The sequence below is a fragment of the Lissotriton vulgaris genome, chromosome 3_1 (genome assembly GCF_964263255.1).
Source record: "Lissotriton vulgaris chromosome 3_1, aLisVul1.2, whole genome shotgun sequence".
Lineage (NCBI taxonomy): Eukaryota > Metazoa > Chordata > Amphibia > Caudata > Salamandridae > Lissotriton > Lissotriton vulgaris.
This window is the reverse complement of record NC_141689.1, coordinates 1,068,794,490-1,068,810,163: the sequence shown is the minus strand read 5'-3', so window position 1 is coordinate 1,068,810,163 and position 15,674 is coordinate 1,068,794,490. Positions and strand designations below refer to the sequence as shown.

At 45.3% G+C, this 15,674-nt stretch overlaps 1 protein-coding gene across 2 annotated transcripts in view; it reads right to left on the bottom strand.

Moving 5' to 3' along the window:
* LOC147727410 (prostaglandin reductase 1-like) overlaps nt 1-15,674 on the bottom strand; it is a 437,573-nt gene that overhangs the window by 217,046 nt on the left and 204,853 nt on the right. For both annotated transcript variants that reach the window (XM_086961489.1, XM_086961490.1), the window contains one exon: nt 2,455-2,572. In XM_086961489.1, coding sequence (XP_086817615.1) covers nt 2,455-2,572 — 118 coding nt within the window. The remainder of the gene's footprint in view (nt 1-2,454; nt 2,573-15,674) is intronic.

The following is a 15,674-nucleotide window of genomic DNA, read 5'->3' as shown; positions in this document are numbered from 1 at the left end:
ACATTACCACTGGCCGAGGCCGACTCTTCTACGTGCAGACAAATCAAATTAGTATGTCATCCATCTGAATATCGAGGTGATTACCACTGTAGGTTAGTGAAAAAACAGAGGTTCTTATTGGTTACTAACGTGTGATTAAAAAGAGAGGCTGGTGGGCTACTAATAAAAACAAATGGGCCACGGTGAAGTCACTCATGTCTTCAAGGGACACAGTCACTGCTGATGTCAATCCATCGTAAGCCCGAATAGGCTGAACAAGTCTTTATGCAAGGGTTCTGCAGTGTTGAAGCAAAGTTTTCAGAGTGTGACATCAGGACATGCTATAAACCCCGCGGTGTCTGACGTCTGGGTGTTGTGTCCCAACAACAAGAAGTGCGTGTAAGGAACACCAATTGCTTGTGTCTTATAAAACAGCTAAAATGCTGATTTCCTTTGCTTTCAAAAAGATGTATTCAGAGTACAGCTAGGAGACATTGTTGTTTAGCAGATTTACTATGCACATAATATTATGACAAAACTTGGAAAACAGGAAATCCTCTGTATCTGAAACTGAATGGTTAGAGTGGTGCTCAAGATATAGTAATTTTGTATTTAGTACTATGGATGATAGTGATTTCAAGGGTCATAAATACATGATGCTGCTACTAGTTGCATGAATCGGATCATTACTGACAACATGGTATTTGGTCATCGCCCTATTGAGGTATGGAAATACATTTCACTTGAAATTGTAAATTAGATGTTCTCTGAATGTGTATTTGCAATATAGCCAGCCAAGCATGGCACAATGATTAAGTGTAAAATATGAAACAAAATCTATACTCAAGTCTGACCATAATTAAATAGTGTTTAAATGCTGCCAAAGAATATCATCATTGAGCTGATACATGAAGTCCCAGTATGTGAATCCAACATTGTTCCTGCTTGAGTAATGTGTTTTCCACTCTATTGTTGTTTCTGGCTATCCATGGTTTGTTGATCACCACTGGTTGAAGGTTCTCTGTAGTATGAGCGGCTTGTGAAAAATGATAAATTAATGTAGTCATTGATGTTATGCACTATGTGTTACTTCTGTGTTCACTGATTCTGATCTTGATTTTTCTAGTGGTCATGCACACATTTTCCTGACTGCAAGGGTATATGATTAGGTAAATCAAACTTTTGGAGTTGCTGGTGGTATGTTGTTAAGAAAAACCAAAGGAAATGATGGACAGAGCGTTGACAATACAAGCACTCACCCCCAGTCAACTGTTCTGGGTTTAATCTATCACCGTTCTTTAGCCCACTCTGCCACCCTAGTTCAGACATGGCCATATGCTAATCAGTCTGACCCTGTGCCTCATGGGAACAGTCCAGCCCGAACTGCCAAGCCATGCCTTCCCTGGACCGGAAACAAGCTACCGAGGACCGGTTTCGGGCATTTCAGCCATCTTCAGCCCGGCTTGCTTGAATCCAGTGGCAAAGTGAGCAAGGGACTCACGTCTGAGCATACCCTGCCAACTTATGGCGAACAAAGAAAAACCAAAGGAAATGATGGACGGAGCGTTGACAATACAAGCACTCACCCCCGGTCAACTGATATGGGTTTAATCCATGTTGTTAAGAACCCAAAGAGAATTAAAGCCAAGATTGATGCTTTCTGTGACAGGGGTTAGGTGGCACATGATACAATTACCGCAAGGATAGTGGCCTTTAACTGGAGGTAGACCCCCATTAAATATATTGAGGATGGGTTTTCTTTGCTAGGGGTCTGGTAACGGCCAAGATGTTACAGAGGTTTGCGCCATACATTTTGTCTTTTTGTACAAACTGGTAGTAGGGTTTGAAGTCAGGGTCTTGTAAGTACTGCTGTCACCCAATAGGCGTAGACATTCCTGATGTTACATTTCTTTTATGTAAAGGACAGCGGCACCACTTGTCTGCTAGTTTTTTAATAAAATTTAGATCAACTCTTAACTCGTCAAGTGCTGTCTTTTCTTTCTGACCTAGGTGATAGAATGATCACAGACTTATTTATAATGTCAAGTGTTCTTTCAATAGAAGAGTGTCTGTCAGATTTACCACAAGGTTGGTTGTGTCATTGTCTAGCATGACAGTATCAGCAATCCACTGCAGAGAATGATCTAAGGAGTAGTACTCTACACTCAGTAATGTGGAAGGTATAGCAACACAGTGATGAAAGGCAGAAATAAATTCACCACACATTGTCACCTAAACAATAGGCTTAGGCACTGCAGTATTGACTTTCAGCAAAGGGGCATGAGTGTTTTTTCAAAAACGATGGGAGTGCTTCTAAAACTATTTAAACATAGAAAAATGTTTTTATACATGGACAACAGGAACAGTTATAGTCTCTTCTTACTAAACCGCACATGCAGGTAACACATTCGAGGAACATTAGTGACTGGTAGTTAGTTTTAGTGTGTTCCACAGAACCTCTATGATATTACCTACTTTGATTTTTGCAATTTGTCCCACAACTGAACCAACGGCCCCTGCTGCAGCATTCACAAGAACGGTTTCCCCTGCCTTGGGACGACAGATCTCCAACAAGCCAAAATAGGCAGTAACCCTAGAAAAGGGAGAACACAGAACAGAGAAGATGAACAAAGACATTGTAAAAACACTCGTATGTCATTAAATCCTTCATCCTACTGTTGACAATTAAATTTCATGTCTTTGTTGGCTCTAGCATCATACACATTTCTTACTTTAGTCATCTCATGTACAGAAAACCCTGCAGCCCCATTGAAATGAAGACTTTTCTGCAAATTAACTATGGGAGTTCCCCAAAATGGATTGCTTAAAGTACCCTACACTTCTTTCTGGCACAGTGCCAGCTGGACTGGACTGAATGATTGTAGTGAAAAGATCTTGACAAATACTTCTTACACACCATCACAGATCACAGGGATCAGCAGCTATGAGAAAGTAAGTATATGCTATTAATTACAATCAATATAGAGCTCCACAGTGAGGTGATGGGTGGGCCAGGGTCTAAACTGAAATTCCACTGGTACCCTGTATACTACCAAGAATACAGCATCAATCTGTTATTCCATATTTCACTTCCACAAAGACACACAATACACAAACTTACATAGATACACACAGTGATATACAAATAGTACACTACACACCTTCCCCTGCAGACCACACAGCAAAACAACCCCTCAAAAACACGCATTCTGAGTTATAAAATTAGCATCCGTAAAAACATAAGACATTGTTGTAGTATAGCTGCCTCTCCAGAGCAGATGGTTCCTTTTGGGAAGGTAGTAGCATTAGGCATCACCCAGTAGTGGTACCATCCTACTGCAAAATGTATTAAAATGTCCTTTTAAAGTGTATGTGTAATGTCTTCCTTTTCCATCTCTCTCCTTGTTACTCACTCACTGGATTTCCCTTCATCACCACCACCCTATAAAATTTTAAAATTCTCCCATGTGATGTTTCTGTAGAGTTTTACTATTTTGTAACAAGCTGCGGTGGAGCACAGCATGGCCCGCTCTAAGTCTCCATTTTAGATTCACGTTTTAGGTTGACATCTTCTTCTAATGGTGACTTTTTACATGCTCTGTGCTTACACAATAATGTACTGAGGAATTATTATACATGTAGTGCATGTCTTAGCAAGCATTATTATCATGTTATTCATACACTCTGTACAAGTCTAGGCACATAGAAAGCAATATCCTTGTATTTATTTGTACTGTTGGAGACAGCTTTTCAGCTCCAGACTAACCATCACATCAGCTCTGCACCTTTGACACAGTGTGATTGGAACAGTGCTTTTATTATATAAACAACCTCTGCATTATATTCACCAGAGGAGACTTCTGCTGGGATTGTCTTGGAACGTGATGCACTTTACCTGAGATGCAGTCCTGCTGACTCTGACCTACATCCTGCAAATTATCATAACCTGTTCTGCAAAGGCTGGCTTCCTGATACCTCATACTCAGGTATGGGGGGGTTAGGCTATTCCAAGGGATCTATGAGATCCAATATGCTCTCTATAGTATAAGTAGTGTTAGGTAGGAGTAGGAGTATGAGCTTTCACTCATTATTATTTCTTTTAATATATGCAGTAGCATTTCTTTGTTGTAAGGTCCTGAAGAAAGCAAGGACACCTTTGTCCACATATTGCTGAAACATGTCGACCTGGTTCCACCTCTAGACAGCGCATTTCTTAAATTGTCTGAACATAAGATTTTTATTATTGGCAGAGTGAGTATCACCTGAATAAAGTCTGTTCTATACTCCCTCATCCAATTGTATGCACTTTTTCAATATCATTTTTGCACATAACTTTTTTTGCACTGCACTCTTCCAGTCACACCGCACTCCACCACTTATTGGTCTTGAGAAGTGGTATACCATACTACTACTCTTTCAGTAGAAGAGATCTATTCCACATCTTGGTCTCTTTCTGCTTGAAAAGAACACATCTATGTGGATGGTTTTGGAAGACTCCCAGATGATGAAGGGCGGTTCCGAGTGGTGACTGATGGGTATCTCTGACCATCCACTAGGATGTCATTGAATACTGTTTCTATAGGTTAGTATAGGGGCCTTTTGTTGCCTGTTTGAGTTTTGCACACTACAAACCCTCTTCTCTTTCTCAGACCCTCTGGTACTCTTTTGTTGTTCTGTCCCCATCAACGTATACAAAACTGTGCCGGAACTATGAGGCCCGATATTAACAAGAGTTTTTAATGCTACAGTAACGGAGTGTCCCGCGTCTACTTGGGGGGAATCTGTTATTATCCCCATTGTTAGACCCGTCTGCTTCTGAGAGTCCCCTCACCACTATGATTTCTTTGTTCCCCTGTACCTCCCAAAATTTGTCGCTTTTCTTTGTCTGCCAGGACTTTTTATGTGCTGTTTCATGGGGCTAGATGTTCCTTGACGCCCAGTTGCTCACAAGGTTTTTGGCACCTATTTACAAGGCGCCTGGCGAATCCTGTGGCATTATAGACTGGGATTGGCAACCTGTATGAATGGCCCTAAAATGGTGGCCATCCTTTTCCCTAATGTGAGTGACTCCCCTTGGAGCCTCCATGAACTCTGGCCTTTCGAGGTTTTGGCGCCCTTTTGTCTGGCGCACATTCCTGACAGGAATTCCTTTATTTCCCTCAGGTACACAAAATGGCTGCTCTAGAACCACGGTATGGTGGCTGATAGGGTCCTAAATACACCTCAAAAGTGCCATGTCATTGACATAGCCAGAGAAGGTTGTAGAACCTTCTGGCACGTGCCAGCGCCTCAGGGCACTGGCTATATAAGGTCCAGTCCCTGGCGGCCATTTTAGAGAGAGAGAGAGAAAGAGTGAGTAAGAGAGAGAGGAAGAGTAAGAGTAGCAAAGGTCATTGGCGTTGATTCTGATTGGCGTTCCAGTCAACTGCATGAGCGGTGACCTTGCGCCTACAGCGCCTGCCCAGCGAGTGCCTCATTACCCCCAAGAGACTGTGGCCAATTTCGTGTGCCTCCCCGCCCCCCCTGGTGGTGAATCGCGACAGACTCCGCGTGTCGTGAGGCGAGAGCAAGTTCGCCGCGACCGCGATCGTCTTCTGTGCCCCCTTCGCGACAGGCGCCTCCAGCGAGGAGCTCGGACGCCTCGAGCCCTACCGGCGTAGAGTGCTTCCTGCGCGGACTGAAGGTGAGGTGGTGCGCCGGGGCGGGGAAAGGCCGGCCTTCGTTGGGCCGGACTAGTGTCTCTGCCCCTCCCCAGTGAATCGGGAGCTGTAGCTGTGGGCGGGAACCACCCCTGTATGAGGAAGTCAGAGGGAGGTCTGTGGAGCCCCTGAGAACCCCGTCGCTGGCGTGAGAAGTGCTGTGCCCTGACTAAATCGCTTCCCGATTGCAGCCGATGTGAGGTGGGCCCGTTTCTTCAGGTGGGGAGCAGCGTTGTGAAGGAACTGTGAACCGGCATTTATTTGACTGAGCGCGAAGCTTGTGTGACCTCTCGGGCAGCCCGTTCGTCAGTCTAAAGACTTTGAACTGGTGCTGCCTGAGTGCTAGCGGTGACAAAGCCCGTAGGCGCGCTTAGACCCCACCGACAAGCAGAGATCTCATCCCGGTGGCAGCAGAGTGTAAATGAAGTATTCACTGTGTTTCCTTGCCTTTTAGATACACGCGCATACTCCCCGAATGAACCTTAAAGAGTCCCAAAACTCCTTCTGTACCCAGAGAAGCCCGTATGCATTATCATTGAAACCAACACAAACTGTAAGAGTTATCTTTCCAAACTGAAACGTATTGCAAGTGTAATGTTTCTGAAGTATTTAACTGGTGGCAGCGATACCAGAATGAACATGTGTTTGTTTAGTTAAATGAACCAGTATTTATTCTGCTATGCAAAAGTGATATTTATTCCTGATATTTAATCTATTTATTGGTGATATTTATTCCTGATATTTATTCAATTTATTGGTGATATTTATTCCTGATATTATTTATGGTATTTATTTCAAAACTGAAACCCAGAAATGTGTGACTAAAAGAAATGTGTATGTGCTTTCCCAACTGAACCCTATTCACAACACAGAGTTTTTTTTATAAAGGAATCGTATTTTTCTACAGCAGTGGTGTGGTGTCCTTCTTTTTGGTGACTGTACAGGAAGTTATTATTGGGTCAGAGCCGGCTTAGCACTAAAGCCTTCACTTGCCTTGTCACTTGAGCCAAGCTACCCCCTTTGTGCTGGGCTTGCCCATCGCAGGTCCAACACCCATCTATAAAAACGGGTAACAAATCTGAGGCCAAAAATAATTGGCCCATTTCCGTACTTGACTTCAGTAAAAATCATGAGTAGGATTTTATTAATAAGACTAGAAGAGTGAGTCGTGGAGCATGATATATTGGCCCAAGCACAGTATGGTTTTAGAAAGGGGCTAGGCACGTTAGAACAGTGTATCAACCTAGAGCTTTTAGTTGAAAAATACACACGTGCTAAACAGGGACGGCTCTTTTTATGTTTAGTTGATCTTAGCTGCACTTGTGATTTAGTGGATCATGCAATTTTATGGCCAGTTTTACTTAATCTTGGTGCCCCGAAACCCATTATCTATCTTTTAGCCAGGATGAACGAGAAAGTATCGACTAAAGTACGGTATGGCCAAATGGGCGAATGCACCCCTAATTTTAGAGTAAAACGAAGTATCCGCCAAGGCTGCGTCCTAGCACCATTGCTTTTTACTCTATTTATTAACGAAGTGGATGCAGCACTTAAAATGATACAGGCGGATTCCCCACCAGTGGAGGGCAAAGAAGTCCCAGTCCTGCTTTACACGGATGACGCTGTGCTCCTATCCAGAATGCCGGTAGGCCTCCAGAGGTTAATTGATTGGTTAGCTGATTTTATTAGTAAGAGGAATCCGATGATCAATAAGGCCAAAACTTTCACAATGGTATGCAGTCCGAAACTCAAGAGTATGAAACCCTTTTTTATTGATGGCAATAAAGTGCAAAATGTAGATAATTTTTGCTATCTAGGGTTATCTTTCTCCTGTGATGGGAAATGGAACTGTGAATTGTCTAATGTTCAGGCCAAAATGACCAAAAGTGTGTATGGTGTTTTAAAATTTGCATCTAAATTGGAGGATTGCCGCATTAAAGACATGGTCTATATTTTTAAAGCAAGATGTACCTCTGTTGCACTTTATGGGGCTGGTGTATCGGGACACCACCCAAGTTATGACTTGCAAACGGAAGAAAATTCCTTTTTAAAAAAGCTTTTATGTCTTCCGGCTTCGGCTTCCTCTGAACTCATTCACCGTAAAGTGGGCCTTAATTATCTGACAAATGTTACTGCACTGAGATCCCTTCTGTTATGGATATCCATATGGTCAAAGGAGGAGACCATTTTTACTAAATCTATTATTAACAACTGCCTGCGATTGGATAACTGTCTTAAGATCCCTGGCTCAATATTTAGCCAATACCTATAGAGACTTATTCAACCAAACAATCCTGGAAAACCCAAATGAAGTATTAGGATTGTCCAAACTGGAGATAAAGAGCACCTTGGAGACTGATGGCTTTCAAATTTTTCTATCACTTGCAACGAGACCCTCCCCCGCTATGTCTTAACAGGAATGAGGTTAGGCCTTGCCCACCAATTAGTAGCATTGCCTACAATGAAACAGCAGCCTGTCTCCCCATGCCCTTGTGATGGGCATACTAAGCAGAGCACATTGGACTTTTTACTTTTATTTGATTTGTATTTGACTTTTAGAATTGCTTATCTTAAACCACTGTTTAAAAGATATGATGCTAAAACCACTAATGCTGCTATGAGCCTACTGTTTATGCTAAGAGAACCTGAGATTTGTTTTCATGACGCAACATTTATTTTAAGTTCAATCAATGCTAAGAAAAGTATGATGTTCTAATAAAATCGACCAGCCCTCCCCAAGATTGGGGATGGTTATATTAACTGAGCACTTTGCACTTTCTAAGCTGATGTGTTTCGATCTTGCCACTTAAAAATTGTTTATGCTAAACAACTGTTTATGAAATGCTGCTATGAGTTAACTGTTTACATTTAGGGCCTGATTCTGATGGTGGTTGGAAAGCTTCCTGACCGAATTGGTTTGGAAATGATTTCCAACCCACTAGGATCGGGAGAGTCTGACCGACAGAGTACGATGCATCTGGATTCTTGTAGATACTATTTAGTTGGACTCCCATTGACTTCAATGGGAGCATATGTTCCTAACTGCACCATAATTGGGCGCTGGGTCGGAAAGACATGATCCCGATCCGATTTAGAAGGAGCAAATGCCATTAGGAGGCCTTCCTAACTGCATCAGAATCAGGCCCTAGGTGGGAACGCTTTCCTAATCGCATCAGAATCAGGCCCTAAGAGAACTGATGTGGTGCCATGTATTTTAAGTTTACTTCGCTGGGAATTATATGATAATTTAATGAAATTAGGTAATTTGAATTGATTGTTGACCGTTTTTTAATCGATTTTGGCTGATGTATTTTGATCATGTATTGTGCTTTTATGGTTGCTTTCTTTTAACCGAATAAAACTTATTGAATTGAATCAGATTAATGATATTATTACCTACACACATACTGTTAGACCCGGCTTACTGGGCACCAGGGCACTAAGGGGTAACTGCGCTCCAATCTCATCAACTGGAGTGTTCCCTCACTGGTGTCCTGGGGCCTCAGTACTAGTGGACCCAAAACTGGATAACCAAGTACCCCTCTCCAGCACGTGACTCTCTCAGGGTAGCGAGACAGAGCAGTCCAAGGCTTACTCAAGGAGGTGAGGTGGGGTTAGACATTCAGAATACAGTGTAACCGTACCACCAGCTGATAAAGTCAATGTCCAGTCAGTGCTTTACTTTTTATAAAAGAAAAGTACTTTAATACACACAAGATAAGTATACTACACATAAAACTAGGATAAACAGTGAAAAACAGATGTCTCTACAACCCTCTGGGACAGAGTTCTGATCCCAAACAGTATTATAGTGCCTAGATGCCAAGCACTATAAAAACACAGTTAACATGAAAACACACAATAAGCATTGCATATTACAGACCATGTTACACAGGGCTGCTCTCATTCAATAGAGCCTTGATACCAATCTTTGGATTGAAAGGATATAGTTTCAGCATATGATGTGAAGTCAAATGTTCTTGATCAGCCCCATAACACCCCACCCAAAGCAACAGAAGTGCCCTCCCGTCGTGAGTGAGGACACCACTCTAGTGGTGTCAGGGATCTGATCACAGGTGCCTGATGTCTTGGCAAAGTTTACTGGAGTCCCACTAGTCCAGTAGCCACTGGCTAGCTGTAGGAGGGTAGTGGCTGGACAGAGTGCCAGTTCACCCTGATACCCTAAGAGATCACAAAAAGAAAGGTGGGTGCCTGTTTCAATGGCCTCTATTACCAGCTACTGCTTGTACAGGCTCCCACAGCGCAAGGGAGTAGCTTAGAGAGGACTTGATCTCATCTTCAAAGACCAGAATCTAGCTTCCTCCTCTGTGGCTCTCTTGATGTGCTGCAAGCTTCCTTCCACCAGCTTTTCTTGATGTGCCTCAAGCTTCCTTTCCACACCAAATCCTTTGATGTGCTGTAAGCTTCCTTTCCACATCTTGGGCAGCTGTCTGTAATTTCCTTGGCCAAAAGGGCACGCTCCCCCCAAGCCACACAGAAACAGCGAGTCTTTTCCCATGCTGCTGATGCCTTAGTTCCAGACACAGTGAACAGAGTCTTATCTCCTGACTTCACACTTCGGTCGAGCATGGCTATCTTCAGACGGCCCTGGTATGGCCGCCTCTTCAGTCATAGACCAGTCTTGAACAAGAACTGACCACTCAGGCCAGACTTTTATCACCTCTGATTGATAGGCTCATCCAATCAGAGGGTCTGCTACTTTTGATTCCTGAATACACCTCCAATCACAAACCATTCATGCCGTGTTCAATGCATGGGTAAAGCATGCCCAAGTTCCCTTTCTGGTATCAGGCTGTGCAACTCCCTAAAGAGGAATTTTAATCAACTCCAGCCCAGGAGTCCCTGACCAGTGGGGGAGGGTTGTCTTTCCAGAGTTAGTGCAGCCAAACCCAGATAAGAGCTGAGTGGCTTTCCCAGCCCACCAGGTCTTTCCAAGGAAATGGGGAGGGGCACGGGGGAGCTGGGATGTCCAGCAGAACAGCTCGCATTCCTCACACTGGCTCAATAAAATCACCATTCTTCCCCAGTACACCCACGGGCTCTCACACACACATCAGGTAGACAAAGGCAACAGGACCACAGGCATGGCAGACTGCACAGACGTGGTCAGGAGGGTGCCTAGGGACTCACCCCTCCTGACTATAGATTTATTGCTGCCACCACTGTCAGTGTGCCACAGCCTTAATAGAGAGGGCAGAAGCCACTCTCTGAAAAATAGGGGTGCACTAGGCATGCCCCCTCGACCTCAGAGCCAAGCTCTAGGGTCTCAATCCATGTAAACAGGGAGAACCCTAGTGGACATGTATGATTGTCATGCTCACTGAGGTAGGGATCTAGAAAGCATACAGTAGCTTTTGAGCGACTTGCCTGGAGATTAGCATAAGGCAGGGAAGCACCCTCTCCAGAGACATGCAGGAGACTTCCCGTCCCAACATATGCCCTCCCCCTATCAGAATGGCCGGTACTTACTTCCCAGTGGGAGAAGATCGATCATCTGATTGGATAAACCGGCGGGACAGTCCATCTGCATTACCGTGCTGTAAGCCTGCTTTATGTTCCACAGTAAAATCTAGTCCCTGCAGAGATATGGACCACCTAAGCAACTTTGGGTTCTCCCCCTTCATTGCCATGAGCCACTTGAGGGGCTTGTGATCTGTCTGAGCCACAAACATTGCACCAAACAAGTAAGGCTTGAATCTTAGAAGGACACACACTATGGCAAAGCATTCTTTTTCAACCGCAGACCAGTTCTGCTCCCTGGGGAGTAGTCGGCGGCTGATAAAGGCCACCGAATGCTCCCTTCCCTTCTGATTGAGCTAGGCAAAAACTTCCCCAACTCCCTTGTCTGAAGCATCTGTCTGCACAATGAAGGTCTGACTGTAATCAGGGGCCTTCAACACATTTGTTTTGCATAGTGCAGTTTTTAATTCATCAAATGCCTTCTGACACTCTTCAGTCCGGATCACCTTCCTGGGCTGCTTCTTAGCAGGCAGGGTGTCCCCTGTGTCTATGTCAAGCACACAGACAGGCGTCAACCCAGGGGTAAGTGAAAAGAGATGGGGGAAATCTCCCCAGCAGCTCTTTACACTCCACCTGCTGTTCAGGTGTCAGTTTAGAGGCAAGCTTAACTCCCTCAACTGAACCATCCTCTCATCACCTTGCAATAAATCAGGGAGAGACTCACTCTCCTCTTCCAACTCTTCAGCCATTGCAAGTAAAGAAACCATGTAATTCCTGGGAAGATGCGCCACCCTCTATAAGGGTACCTCCACGACTGGTAGTGGAACCAAGGGTGCCTTCATCGGGCCACCAGACATGCTGCTGGCCTGACAGACCAGACAGGTTTGGCAAAACCTCTCCATATCCTGACCAATTCCTGGCCAGTAAAACAGAGGTGCTAACCTGTCCTTTGTCTTTTTGATGCCCAAGTGACCAGTTAGGGGTACTTCATATGCTAGCTGCAGCAGGAAATTCCTGTGCCCCTGAGGAACCACCAACCTTTTGCTGGCTCCTGGCTCTGGGTCAGCAGGCTCACTGTAAAGGAGTCCATCTTCCCAAGCCACCTTGTGCTTTCCGACTACTCCAGTAGAGACCTTTTCCTGAGCAGTCGTCCGCAGGCCAACAAGTGTAGGACACTCAGCCTGTGCCTTACAAAGCTCCTCACGGGACCCAGACTCCAATACCTTATCCGCCACTGGATGCTCACCCTCCTCTCTAACGGGAGCAGGCGGTGCAGACACCAGGACAGGTGCCTTCTCAGAATCTGCCCTTAGCTCTTGATCTGGCCTGTTTCCGTCTAGTGTATCTTCCACTAGAGTGGTCCCCACTTCACTAGGAAGCAGTTTTTCAGTCTGTGCCCTATTGAGCACAGGTGATGAAATCCAGGCCATATAGGCCTCAGGGCCTGGTACTAACCTGGGTTCAACAAGGTCATTCCCCAGAAAGCACCCAGCACTCTGCTTCTCTCGCACCCCGACATTGACCATAGCCTTCTTGCCATTCACCCCTACTTGCACTCTAGCAAGAGGGTACTCCATGTCATCACCACTAGCTACAAGTCCATACCCCTTGGAACCAGGAATGATCTCTTCAGGTTTGAGATATTTGCGTTCAACCATAGTCCTGTGGGCACCAGTATCCCTCATGGCAGGAACCTTCCTTCCATTGATACTTGCCACACTCAAATACCATGTTGAGTTAGGGTGAATATGCTTAAGGGGTTCTGGGTCGAGTTCCCAGATGTCCCTGGTGACTAAGTTAAACTCACTTGGGCCTCCCTTCATGTCTGCCCCCACTGAAAGCACACTTGCTATCACGGGTGCCACTGGCACCACTTCCATCACTGGGCAGTCTGGCGTTAAGTGTCCCTCTTGGTGGCACTTATAGCATTTATTCACCATGGGAGTGCAAGGACCCCTCCCTCCTTTCCTCTCCTGGTGCTGACTCGAGGCCCTGTTCCCCTTAGACTCTGGTCCTGACTGAGAGCCTTGGGAACCGTTTTCGCCCTTCCCCTCTGGTTTAGGGCCAGCCTGCTGGGGGTTCCTCTCCCCCTTGGGCTTGGAAAGGGGTTGTCCCTGCCCCCTGTTTACTCTGTTGACAAGCCACTTATCTGCCATCACTGCACGTTTCTCAGGATCCCTCTCAGGAAGGTCAGACAGATACTGTCTGAGTGGATTAGAGCAGTCCTCCCGGAGACGCTCTGCAATCATTACCTGATTTAGGGACTGGTAATCATTTGTTTCCATCCCTCTCACCCACTGATTCCAGTCTCTCACTATGTCATAGACCCAATTCTCAAAGGGAACCCCCCTCTGCCTTCTTGTTCTGACGGAACCTCTGCAAGTACTGGGCTGGATTCAACCCAAACCGCCTAATCAAAGCATCCTTCATGCACTCATATGTCAGACTGTCTTTCTCAGGCATCCTTTCAATTACTTCAGTCCCTTCCTGAGGGTGGCGACTCAGTAAAGTCACTGCTTTGGACTGACCATTAAGACCTTAACTGCTAGGTGAAAGGCATGCTTCCAACCGAGAATATCAGTGCCAGGGACATACATGTGTATCAATTCTTTTGGTACCTTGGTGGTATTTTCCTTTCCCTGGGACGTTGAAGTGTACTCACCATCCACAGAGCTAACCCCTCTATCAGCTGCTAACTTGAGCTTCTCTTTCTCCAGGGCTATCCGCTCTTTCTCCAATTCCCTATCATTTTCTTTCTCCTATCTCTCCCTTTCTTTCTCCAGCCTCTCCCTTTCCCTCTCCTTCTCTTTCTCCTGTCTCTCCCTTTCTTTCTCCAGCCTCTCCCTTTCCCTCTCCTTCTCCTTCTAAGCCCAATCTAACTGTCTGACTCTTCGCTGCTCCTCTTCTGCCTGGCGGGCCATCCTTAGCTTCTCCCTCTCAAACACCCTTGCTTTCTCCTCTGCTAAATCCTTTGCTTCCTGGAGTTTCCGCTGACGTTTAATGGTCTCTGCTAGCTCAGTCCCTCCTAAGGAGGCAAATCCTGGGACAGGGGAAAAGGTAGCCCTGGAGATAGGGGGAGGTGAAATTCTAGGGGCAGGTCTAGGGGAAAATCTAATGGAAAGCATAGGGGAAAGCCTTGGGGAAAGCCTTGGGCTGGTACAGGAGAGGCCTGCACTGACTGACTTGGCAGGCTTGTGGTAACAGTGCTCTCCAACTATTGTACAACAGTGACCTCTTGCTCAAAGCATTTTGTCATGTGGCTAATCAAGTGCTCCCTGTCCTTAGACCTTGGGACTTTCTACCCCCTTTCAGCACACATTTTCTTTAATTGCTCCACAGTCAAGTTCTGCAGTTCCAATTCCTCTCCAATGTTATTTGCCGTTTTACATATAGCTTATTTGAATCTGCTGGAATTATCAACTGGCTTCAGTGTCCACTGAGCCTGAAGTCTAGTGATCCCTCACCGCTTGCCACCAATGTTAGACCCGGCTTCCTGGGCACCAGGGCACTCAGAAGTAACTGCGCTCTAATCGCATCAACTGGAGTGTTCCCTCATGGGTGTCCTGGGGCCTCAGTACTAGTGGATCCAAAACTGGATAACCAGGTACTTCTCTCCAGCACTTGACTCTCAGGGTAGCGAGACAGAGCAGTCCAAGGCTTACTCAAGGAGGTGAGGTAGGGTTAGACATTCAGAATACAGTGTAGACCGTACCACCAGCTACTAAACTCAATGTCCAGTCAGTGCTTTACTTTTTATAAAAGAAAAGTACTTTAATACACACAAGATAATTATACTACACATAAAACTAGGATAATCAGTGAAAACCAGATGTCTCTACAACCCTCTGGGACAGAGTTCTGACCCCATACAGTATTATAGCGCCTAAACACCAAGCACTATCAAAACACAGTTAAATGAAAACACACAAAAAGCATAACATATTACAGACCATGTTACACAGACAGGGCTGCTCTCATTCACTTGAGCCTTGATACCAATCTTTGGATTGAAAGGATATAGGGGCATATTATCAAGGACAGGCGATACATTATCGCCGCTTTTATCGGCAGGAAACTGCTGATAAAGCGGCGATAATGGCCTTGATAATATGCTCTATGAATTCCAATCGAAGCCCATGTTAGATGTGAACACACCTAACATGGGCTTCGATTGGAATTCATAGAGCATATTATCAAGGCCATTATCGCCGCTTTATCGGCAGTTTCCTGCCGATAAAAGCGGCGATAATGTATTGCCTGTCCTTGATAATATGCCCCATAGTTTCAGCAAATGATGTGAACTCAAATGTTCTTGATCATCCCCATAACCCCCCCACCCAAAGCAACAGAAGTGCCCTCCTGTCAGGAGTGAGGACACCGCGCTAGTGATGTCAGGGATCTGATCACAGGTGCCTGATGTCTTGGCACAGTTTACTGGAGGCCCACTACTCTAGTAGCCACTGGCTAGCTGTAGGAGGGTGGTGGATGGACAGAGTGCCAGTTCACCCTGATACC